Source organism: Sinohyriopsis cumingii, chromosome 18 (assembly GCF_028554795.1).
Source record: "Sinohyriopsis cumingii isolate HCF-2022 chromosome 18, ASM2855479v2, whole genome shotgun sequence".
NCBI lineage: Eukaryota > Metazoa > Mollusca > Bivalvia > Unionida > Unionidae > Sinohyriopsis > Sinohyriopsis cumingii.
This window is the reverse complement of record NC_142978.1, coordinates 48480514-48492726: the sequence shown is the minus strand read 5'-3', so window position 1 is coordinate 48492726 and position 12213 is coordinate 48480514. Positions and strand designations below refer to the sequence as shown.

The following is a 12213-nucleotide window of genomic DNA, read 5'->3' as shown; positions in this document are numbered from 1 at the left end:
CGCAAAGAGGCAATAATAAAAAAAATGAATGATAGTATTCATGTTTCTGGATGAGAGGTAACATCATTCCTTGCAGTCGTCTCCTTTATATATGTGCATACAAGCTTCATGCATATGTACTGTTGCCCATTATGTATAAGAATTCTGTCCCTGTTGTTGTTACTGTGTTGTTGTGAATAGTGTGAAATAGTGTCATTATGATGGTGTTTATTATTGTTGTTGTTATTATTATTATTATCTGCTGCCAGAAGAAAAAATAATTGGCAGTTCACTTCAAACTACCGTATATACTCACATATAAGCCGAATTTTTTTGGAAAACTTAAAGGTATGAAAGAAGGTGGGTCGGCTTATCCGCTTTTAGGTATTTTTGTTGACTACTGTAATGGTTGTAAATCTGAGGACACAAAACAATATTATTTTCCATGCCCTAAGACACAGGCATGTAAAAAAGAGTAACTTTCCGTGACCCATCTATTATTAAACTGTTGCACAGTACTATGATTGATTTTGTTATTATTTTGCATGTGCATATTTTCGATTTCTCCAACATGAAGTTAAATAAAGGCAAATACTGACTTCATAGTTCGCGAGCCAGTTGAGTTTACCAGGGAGATCATGCTGAACTACAATGTACAGTACTTACACAGTGCAAAGCGTGCATAGCGTCACTTAAATCTTTACTTATTCCCAAACATCTAAGATGCAGATTTTGTTTTATTCATTGTTTCGACCAAATTGTAGTCTTCCAGATAACATTTCAGCTAGTCCTTAATAGCTATTTCATTTACCTTGAATCACGCACTCAGAAGTTAATCATTTTCAGTGATATAAGTGATCCGACAAATTGAGGTAATATTTTTAAAAAGGTATGCACGTTTAATTGTACAAGGCACATAACCATAACAATTTACATGTTCACTAAGAGTGGTAATAATAAAGACCTAAATTCTCATAAAGTTCACCTATGATCAACATCAATCAAGTTTAGTTTTGTGTTTTAGCTGAACAAACATCATAACTTTCCACACAATGGAAAGCTTGATGTTCGGCATATCCTATGTTGTTAGTCGGCGAATTTCTTTCTTCTTGCGACAGAAGTACAGGCCAGTTAATCACTAAAACCCTGAAACTGGCTTGTGATAAGAGGGAATTTTGACTGGTAACTATACCAGTACATTGAAGTGGAATTGCCTTTTATTCCTTAATATTAGCATGATTACCGTAGTTTTGTAAAACAGGGTCAAAGGCATACATATGAACTTTTCAAAAGCCAAACAGGAAGACTGAAAAAAAAATAGAGATTGGGATCTAAAATTGGCAGGTTTTTTGTGACATTTTTAAAGCCTTGTTTTCACAAAACATTAATCGATCTTCCTTGTCCAATCTGTGTGAAAATCGCAAAAAGACTCGTTATGTCTTCCTGTGACGGGTTCTATTTTCCCCCGGGACATGCCCTATTTAAATTCTGGTCAGCTGTGGTTAAACTGCACAATAACTAAAGATTAGTCTTAAATAAGCAAGAAAGCCAGCGCGACTATTTAAAAGTTAATCCATATCCATGCAACTATTTTTGAAAACGACTGGCCCTCGGCCGTAATTCAAAGAAACCACGTTCTACACTATTGTGTGTTACGCTAGCACCAGCAACTGACTGGCAAATAAAGGATTCCCAATTTTGCTGAACTAAGAGGTACCAAAATAGCCGGCCTCATGGTACCGTACATGTGGCATCTATTTTCCCCTCTTTGTACATCCGACCATTATTGTTAACTCGTACGTTAGCATTAAGTATTGCTTATTATAAAACATGAAGTCTGAATTAGTTTTTTTGAGGACACATGCTGCATGGTATGTATTTTCATTCCTTCTTTTAATTTAATGCTTGTAATTATCATTGGTATATACGGTATAAAAATGCCAGGTGTTCACTCGTGTAAGTTTCTTTCGTGGGAATGGCTCAATAGCAGATCGAGTTACAGCTTCGTAGTGATCATTCTTAAGATGGAAATTAATTGTGGCCGATTGTATTGTTGTGGTTTACTTTTTGTTATGGTTTATTATTTTATTTTTGTATTATTGTAGAAATAAATAAAATCATTAATTTACATGAATAATGTTTAAACAACATTCTATTTAGTGAAGAAGCGAATTCTTTATAGTAAAGTAATTATTTCGTCACAACAATAATTCACAGGTGATACAACAGAACATGTAGGACATTTCTTGTTTAGAAAAAATGAAATTCGAAGACATAATGTAATAATCAGGAGTTCTCTGTAAAAAGCGGAAGATATTAAGAAATCAGGAGGTAGGTGAGGAGCGACCCCAAAAATCGGGAGTTTTTTCCCCTCCTAGCATGAAAGTTGACTGGTATGGTGTAAGATCACTTACATCAAACTACAACTCAGCTTTTATGGTATTAGCATCAAACTGTATTGTTTGTTCGTGGTGTTGTCATACTTGGATTACATTTTAATGAGTTTGGTATTTACGATTTCAAACAAAGTAAAAACGTAATTACCGGAGCACTGATATAAATCGTCCAGTTCAATAATGCATAAACAATAATCGAGTCAAAAAGAAGAGATAGTGTTACAGCAACTCACGAATGCTAAATTATTGTCCTTGTTCGATCAAATCATACACAAATCTAAATTAGGCAGAAACAATAAGAAAACAGAAAATTAAAAAAAAAATACTTTTAAAACAAGTTTATACCATTTCTTTTTAGTAATCATGCACGCTAACCTCAAGATAAGTATGCATGTACTCTTTTAAATATAACTTTGCCTAAATAAATGCATTTGGAACTTACCGCGTGCATATTGAGATGTCTCGGAGTTGTAGGTCAGCTTATACGTGGGTCATGCACTTTTTAGTGTTTATACCTGTTCAGTTTGGGGTCAGCTTATACACGAACGGGCTAATAAGCAAGCATATACGGTAAATAGAACTTTAAATGTATATAATTTTTGTTTTTTTGAGTGAGAGATAGAAGACCTCGTAGAAAATCGGTCAGTTGACCAAATGAGTTTCTCTTTAAATAAAGTCATTCTTCTTCTTCTTCTTCTTCTTCTTCTTATTATTATTATTATTATAATATGTAAAGCGGAACAATTGGATGAACAGATGGTTGTACTATCCAGCCAGCCTTCTAACAACAATCCCCCCACCCCAAATATGTAATTTTCTATTCATCTATCTACATATCTACAACTGGCAGTCACAGCAAACAATTAATCTCATGTTTTTGAAAATTAAAGCAAAATAGTTGAATTTTCAATTTTTTCTTTAATAGCCATATTGTATCTCTACATGACCTGATTTAAAATGAGGTAAAAATGACAAATTATAAAAGAGGTGGCTACACTTTCATGGTAGTCTATTTCATTAAAATATTAAAATGAAATTGATTTCATTTCCAAAATCTAGATATTCAAATCTATCAACTTCTTGGCAAGCTAAAAACTCTGCAGATTATATCTAAGGAATGTTCAGTTCAAAAGAAAGATTAGTATTTCAAAGTGTACTGCTGTTTATTTTTCATATTTCACACAGGCACCCAAAATATAAAGATATTTAGTCACAAAAACCAAATGATCAAGTGCGAGACCATTTTGAATATAAAGTCTGAAACTGACCATGTGGCCAGGATCAATTTTGTTAGTCCCGATTCAGAATCATGGAAACTAACTGTCAATGAACCACTTAGCTTTGAAACCCAGTTTAAATCTAATCATACACACCCTCTATGATGCATCAGTTTCCATTGATCAAGATCCACCTTTTGAGCTCGAATAACAAATCAGAAACATTAATGTTTACATCTGGAAATAAGTCCTATTCATCTCCAAGATGGACAAAACAGGAGAGTAGGTATATAATGACAGGTAGGTACATACTGCTGGACACACACACACACACACACACACACACACAGATAGACACACACATGCATGTGTTAATTCTTGATGCTACATATTTCCTGCATGTGTCCCTATTTTCTTTCTATTTATGATCCTGTCTATCCGTTCATGAATTTATTCAAGTGTACATTAAGATGTGCTTTTGTATTTGCATTAGGAGACGAATTATATGCAGATGTTCACTTGGATCTTGGGAATTCTATGAATCCACATGAATTGGATTAGAGCCAGGATGTCAAAGGTTGAAGCATATATTGTTAATTTTATGTCAGTTATGCAATGTTCTAACAAATCATGCCAGGTATTCTCAACATTCTGGGGAATGTTATCATTGTGATTGAATAAACTAATCAACGCAAAGAAACCCAACAAGGGAGACCACATATCCAAGCATATGCCGTAACAAGGTATCAAATTCAAATTAACAGTGGTGCAAAGCAAGCTCTTTGTGGCTGTATTACCTACACCCATAATTAATAAATCTCACAGAATTGTAAATATCAAGTTTCTGCTCCAAGAAAAAGCTTTCCACAAGCAGCATCTTCTGTGAGTGGCTGACATAACATTTTGATCCCAAAGACTCAAGCTTGGTAGTTCTGTCATCTTCAGGCAAGTAGTGAATATCTTGTCCACAAAATGAACCAAGATAAAACTCTTCTTTGCTACAGATTTTTTAAAATCACAAGAACAAACATTTTCAACACTGAACATAATACCTGTAATATGGAAGACAGATTTGAAGCCCAGTCCAAATCGCCCAACTTTTAACGGGTCTTCCTCTTTTATACTGCTGTAAATCATCCTGATACCCTTCCAGTCTAACTCCGTAAAGGTGGCATTGTTATAGAAGCAAAGCGCTGGACCCTGAAAATGACATATTTATCTACAGAGCTGATACAGCTGTTGCAATGTAAAATATTTAGCCACAAAATGAATAGCAAGGTTAGTTGTTGTGCACGGCTTGATTAACAGATTTCGGTATGCACAGAGTTCTAATGAATGCAAGCAACATGGAATCAACTATGATGGCAACAAAGAGTGTTTTCACATCATCCTGTGTTTCAGGAATCAACTCAAGGACAAAATCTATGCACAGCAAATTTTCCAGGGAATCTTCGACATCATTTTGTGGCAGTACAGAGCATTTTATGTTGATCTATAACAAATACGTGTAGATAACATTACTTTTAAAGCAAGTTGGATGATTTCAGTAAGCTTGATGACAGCGTCTCAGCAAAATAATAAAATATCAGTTGTAAAATTTATCAATCAGAAAATGATCACCTTAAATGTATCATGCGTTCCAAAATTTGCCAAGAAAGTTTTGAAGTATCTGCCATCAATTTCCAGCTAGTGTTTATCAATTACCACCACCCACTCACTTGCATCTAGTAAGCAAAATTCACATTTAGGATCGCAATTTAAAATGTGTACATTCATTTCTTTTAGGGATAAAATTCAGCTAGTTTTCTTGTCCAAGTTTACTTCATATCGGTATATTTAGCATCATCGAATCATGTTTCGAGATCATTTTATTTATTTGTTTCTTTTACTCAGCAGCAATGACTGACCTGCAAGAACTTTCTATATCGGCTCTTCTTGTCCACTTGTGTATTAATTGATCTGTCATCGTAAAGTATCCTGACCTCACTTGCTCCTGCATCCTCTGCATTTTGAATAAGTTCCTAAAACAACAAAATGTTGTATACAGCCCATATCCTCATGAATGTGACAGCTAACAAAGATTTTCTGTATTCATAGCCCTTTGGACACTCAAAGAGAAATGGTCGGGTTATGGATTAATTTATGAAGTATTTAATGTGTGCAATTTATTTGGATCCACTATACAAACAGCTAAAATATGTATTACTCCATCCTTATCACTGCTTTGCAGTTCTAGAAGGAAATGATGACACATCTGTCAAGCTATTCTATTCTGTTCTTTTCCAGTGTGAGATTTTTCTATTCTGTTCTTTTCCAGTATGAGATTTATTATATTATTTACAAAATTAAAGTATATTTTATCTGAAATAAAAAACAAAAGTATTTTTAAATGATTAAAGTGCTGCTAACAATAGAGGAAAATCAACAGTTACTAAAGAAGTATCACAAACAACACTTAAACCTGAACCACAACAATAACAATAATTGTGACAGTGACTACTGTATTATTAGCTCCTTCAAAACACCATCACCTATATAGGAACACTGCCAACACAACCACCAATAATAATAATAATTTTACAAATTACAAGAACTATTGTCATCATTATCAACATCACTTTCTATCTCCTTTGTCTCATTATGACCATCACTACAATAGTGATAACAACAAATATTATGATAGCCAGCATGTGAAATTTCCACCAGACCACCTGTCCGATTTCAGCTAATTTCACAGCTGACTAGAGCAAGAAATGAGTAGCCAGTCATCTGCCCAGTTGGATTTTTAGGTAAATAGAGTCCATTTAATCTACAAATTGTACATTTTATGATACTAAAAGAAACCAGTTTTTCTAGTAAAATATGTTTCTTCAGAAGTCAGTCTCAGTAAGGCAGTTGATTTTTTTTCCCGCAAGATTGATCAGTTTTCAGTAAGTGTAACAAAATATCAATAATAGCTATTGTAAAGCTGGAAAACATAATTAAAAGTTTGATACATTGATGATAATAATAATAATAATAATAATAATAATAACAATAATAATGAGGACTTTGTTTTCTCGCCTAATTCAATAGGAGCTCTAAGCGCTTTGCAACATTAGACAACACCTATCAGATAAGAAACATATTAATATTGATACAAAAACAAACAACATGAAATTAAAAAAAAACATTAAAAAATAAAAAACATGCTGAGAATATTTCAGGTAGGAAACATTATTAGGTCTTTAAGTTTGATCTTGCTGTCGAAATAGGTGAGTTTTGAGAGACCTCTTGAATGTGATCACTGTGTCTTTGTGTCTAAGTTCAGTGGGCAATTCATTCCACACTGCTGGGCCCTGGTATGCAAAAGAACGCTGTCCATATGACTTTGTTTTCATAGTGGGAATAATGAGTACACGATTGTCAGAAGAGGAGCGTAAGTATCTTACTGGTGTATACACATGGGTGAGGTCAGATAGATATGTTGGACTAGAGTCCGACAGTGAAATGTTGCACAGAGAACAAATTTTGTCTTTGATTCTGGATCGAATGAATAGCCAGTGTAGGGTACAGAGCAGCGGGGAGGTGTGCTCTGATCGTGGTACTCTAAGTATGATCCGAGCAGCTGTGTTTTGAACTTTTTGAAGTTTCTAGAGTAGATATAGAGATGAACCAGACAGAATTGAATAACTTTAGTCCAGTCTTGAAAGTACTAATGAACACAAAAGTGTTTAGTGGCATCCACTGAAAGATATTTGTGAAATGAGCTGATGCGTCTCAGCTCAAGATATGCAGCCTTGCATATGTTCATGACATGTTGGTGCAATGTGAGAGTACTGTCCAGAGTAACACCTAGGTTTCCTACTGATTGTGTGAATTTAATGTTGGCGTTGCTGATATTTATTGTTTGAGGTAAAGGATGTGAATGAGAAAGTCTTCGTGTTGTGATCAGAATGGCCTCAGTTTTATCATCATTCATCTGCAGCTTGTTACATGTCATCCATGATTTCACATCAGAAATGCACCTCTCTACACCTTGGATGGTAGCATCAACTTCAGTTGGGTGGCTAGATTTGTATATTTGGGTGTCATCAGCGTACAGTTGGTGAGACACTGGATGATGATCTATGACACTTGAGAGCAACTGAGGGTACAGAATGAAGATAATAGGTCCAAGAACAGACCCCTGTGGAACACCACAACATAGATCAACATTATATTCAACTGAAAAGTTTGTGAAGTACGCACAGACTTTATTTACCACTAGTACAGTTGCAAACACTCTAGTTCCAAACCCTATGCAGCTCAATGGCTTGTTGCTATCTCTCAACTTGACATAGTTGTTGGAAATTCTTTTCCATTTCACATGACAACGGCAATCATATCTCCTGCTACGAGACATACTCAAATTGGCACGTGATGTCCAATAACCGTAATTATGTCCTTTCCAGCTTTTATTCACAAAATTCTGAATACTCCTTTTTATTTTTCTGTGTTGATTATTAACACTTTTCTATAAGCTTATTTTCCCTTTCGTCTTAAACATGCAAAGCTTTCTGGACGCCATTTTTTAATATTATATAATAAATCGTTTGATCATGCAGATACTTCGCATGAACAAATAGGTGCAGTTTAAAGTGTCTGGGGTGCTGCTGTAAAAATTAGTCGTCTGGTTCCCTGACTAATTTCACTATTTGTAAGATGAAACCCGGATCCAAATAAAACACGGATGAACCACTTATCCGGATTTTTCGGCAACGACCATTTTCCCGTAGTTTTGGCTAGTATGCCGTAAGTCCGTATTTTAAGGGTAATTTTCGTAAGACTTACGGCAAAATCGTAAGAGTTGGCAGGTCTGAACTTCTTTAACAATAATTACCCATTTATAATATCTAAGGAGAACAACTGATACCTCACAAATCCAGTCTTCCCAGCTAAAACGTTTTACCTAATAAGCTAAAAGGTGCCTGCTCATAAAGTTAATGTGTTCTCCCTTTGAAACAGGGATTGGTGCCAAATTCTGCGAATATTTCAGTTACTATCTGAGTGTACTGCATGCTCTTCATGCAAACCTAACTAGGGGGAGGTTTGGAGGGTGTGCGTTTTCTAAAATCAAGAAATGTATTACTGAAGGAACATATTTTACTAGAAGAAAAAAATGGTTTCCGAAAATTTGAAACTTGTGAAAGGGAAAATTTTGGCCCTGCAAATCCAATCGAAGCCATCAAGCTGCATCATTCAGAAGCTGCTAAACAACCAGGGAAGGTAATCTTTTGCATCATCATGCATGGATACAAAGGAATATGAAAAGTGTAGATGGATTATACTTCCATTCAAAGAGAAAACTCCTCTAACTTAATTTAACATTGAATAGGTTCCTGAATAGTTGTAGCTTGGTTTGTGAGACCTCTCTTCAGAGAAAGTATGCAATTTGGAACAAACTTAAATGGTTACTTAAGTATTTATGAAATATAGCAATAATCCCTGTAGCAATGAGAAGAGTGTATGGCTTATATAATTTGTTAGTCAGAGATGGTACGCTTCAGATTTTTGATAGGGATATATACAGTACTCCTCTTTGTAGGTTATTTTGTCGCTATTACCGGTATAACTAATATTGAAGATGTTTGTGTGTATATATATATTAGAGTTTTAGCATGTCAAATTTTTTATTTAGCCAATCAACGGTATGTCATTCGTACAATTCAGAAAGTCGTACATAAAGAAATATTTCAGGTGTGTTAATCTTGGTTCAGTTGAAAGGCTCAGACGTTATTAAGTTGTTGTTGTTTTGTTTTTTTCTCTCAGTAGTACAGCACATTACAATGCTGCCTAAACAAGCAAGTGGGAGCCAAGGTGCCAAAAAGGCGATAACCGCAAGAACGTCCACCAGACTCCAAATGTGAAGTATACGTACCAGTACCAGAATGTGTATTTGAAAACTACAGACTAACTAGATAATTTACAAAGACAGATAGTCAATAAAACTGCAGTTTTGCGAAAATTTTGAAATATCGTAGCGAGTGTGCACGAGAAGCACGCACTGCACAATGGAAAGGGCGGCAAATAAGAAAATTCCAGAGCTTGAACAATACTTCAAGACAACATGAATAGAGACAGAAAATGGAGATTCCTTGGAGTGAAAATACAAAGAACATATATAGGAGATTGATGTATCGCAAATTCCAATGAAAAATAGACCGAGCATGACAAGAATAATGGTAGCACTCCAACTTTTCAACAAAGATTTCGTATAATTAACAGACTCCTTGAATAGGAAAGGTTTCAAATCATGGATTCTAAGACCCAAGGGGGAAAAAAGCCTATGCTACCCTACGGCGAAATGGCAGGAGAAAATGTGTTCATAAAAGAACCAGAACCGGTTTTAAGAAAGATCAAAAAGAAGACAATAGAACTTCACCTATCAGATATACCAATGGAGATCCGCAATGAAAGCTACGGTAAAACGTTTTAGAAGTGCCAACGTGTGTGTGCATGGAAGGCCTGCGTGGTTAAAGTGACCAAGCTGGGAAAGCGGGTCAAGAGCATCATATGATATGTCAGGTAAACATTGGCCATATGTATGAGAAACGTCAGTGTAGTGTTTGACTAATACGAGAAATGTCATTATAGTATGCGACTATAAAGATAAATGTCAGTATATGGGTTGACTATAGAGACAAGAGGCACAAAAGTGTTTGACTATATAAGATAATGTCATTGAATATTCCAAATCATTATTTATTTGTTCTTCTTCATTGTTTTCCATTGGGTCCATACTATGTACTCTTCTATATATTTCAGTGTCATGTTTCTTCATTTTATAATCATTAGTACAAGGTAATAATACATTTTTTCTTTGTCACACACATATGTGTTTGTTATTTCTTAAATCCCAATCTGTATCAAAGGGTGATAGCTTAATTACATTTGCAATTATCATTGGGTAAAATATTTAAAGAATAATAGAAACCAAGTGAAAAACAAATAATGGTGATGACCACTCACAAATCCGAGAGATATGAGAAGATATATAGCTTTTGTGTAGTCTGTGTTCAACATATACTTGTAACTCCAGTTAAAACTCTTCTGCATCTATGAAATGTCGAATAACACATGCTACTTGATTCATAATGCCAACATGTGGACATATTTGGATGCCTTGAAGCCACCAGAGGCTAAATTTAAGTCAAACACAGCCAAGGAAGAAAAGGGAACTTTCAAACGTAAATGATATTTTACAATTAGTTGTAATTCGCTTGGAATATAGAAACACGATGAATGATATGAACATGACAATTGTGTTAACTGTTCAGCTGCAGTCTGCTTATGTTGATGTATCTGCTCCATTTCCAGCAATCCCAGTGCTGGAACTCATTTTCTGCAGATCTAATTTCAAGGGCAGCTGCACTTATGAGAACAGGGCCTCACCGTTTGAGGCTGTGTATAGCTCTGATGCTGTCAGTGATGTCAAGTCAATGTATGAGGATCATCACTGTTATCCCAACTATGATTCATACTGGTGATCAGTGGCAGCAAGATATTATAATGCCCTGCATCTAGGTGAATTATGTATGGGCCTGAATCAGATGGATAGGAATCATCTTTGTCCTGGCCAGTAAAGAGTGCCATGTTGTGCAAATTTAATCAAATATAAAAGATCTGACATATGATATAAATATCTTATTTTATTTTCCATTTTTTATTATATGAATAATCTGAGGGCCAATATTCATGTCTACCTTGTTATGTATATTTATTTTGCACTTTTTGTTATGTTTATTTTTAGTTCATTACATGGTATGGATAGTTGTATTTTAGATTTGACCTTGAAAAAACAAGTTCATGTTGTTCCTGACTAGAGACACTGATGATGCTTTTATTCTGTAAACAAATGATGCATAGTTAATATTTCCCTAGGAGTGCGGGTTAAATATTAGGATCATTATCTACGTCATCGACAATATGTTTAGTATGTTCTTTATTATAATTTTAGTAACAGACCTTGTTTAATTATAACTTAGATTGTGCTAGAAATGTATGTTTGTCCTACATCCTGGGTCTTCTTTCCTGTCTGTTTTTTTATTTATAAATATGCTCTTGTTTCCTGGACAAATTTCTAATTCCTGCAATAACGTCTGAAGCAGAATGAGTCTTATTGTTGTGTTCACTGTTTCATTTAGCTGAAATCATTTATTCAAATTATTATTCTCTAGAATTACAAAGAGCTCAAAAATATTCTTGGACAGAAATATTAATTTGGAACTATAGTGAATTCAAACAAGGATATTTTAGATTATATTACTCTGATTCACCAAAAGACTGTTGACACATCAACACCTTCAGCATTGGGTCTTATTAGGCATACCACTCGAATTTAATTATAACTTTGTTCATTAGGACTAGTGATAGACGTTTTTGGACTGTTTGGGATTTAATTTGCATTGCTATAATTTGTTTTTAAATTTGTATTTTGTATTCTAGGGAAATAAATTATTTGTTGAATTTTATAAAACTTGTCAGCTGTCATACTTTTTGCTATTACATGTATTTAGTGTAAGGCCATAGAGTCATAACAATCTGCTTTTGCCATTGAGTCGTTGACTACATGTTGTCATCTTGCATGATGATTTGTTGGA

General features: G+C 34.7%; 1 protein-coding gene across 1 annotated transcript in view; it reads right to left on the bottom strand.

Annotated features, from left to right (window-relative positions):
• The window catches only part of LOC149776581 (sacsin-like), a 36948-nt gene that overhangs the window by 20835 nt on the left and 3900 nt on the right, over window positions 1–12213 (bottom strand). The window contains exons 3-4 of the mRNA XM_089941319.1: window positions 5500–5613; window positions 4645–4792 (exon numbers count right to left, since the gene is read on the bottom strand). Coding sequence (XP_089797445.1) covers window positions 4645–4792; window positions 5500–5613 — 262 coding nt within the window. The remainder of the gene's footprint in view (window positions 1–4644; window positions 4793–5499; window positions 5614–12213) is intronic.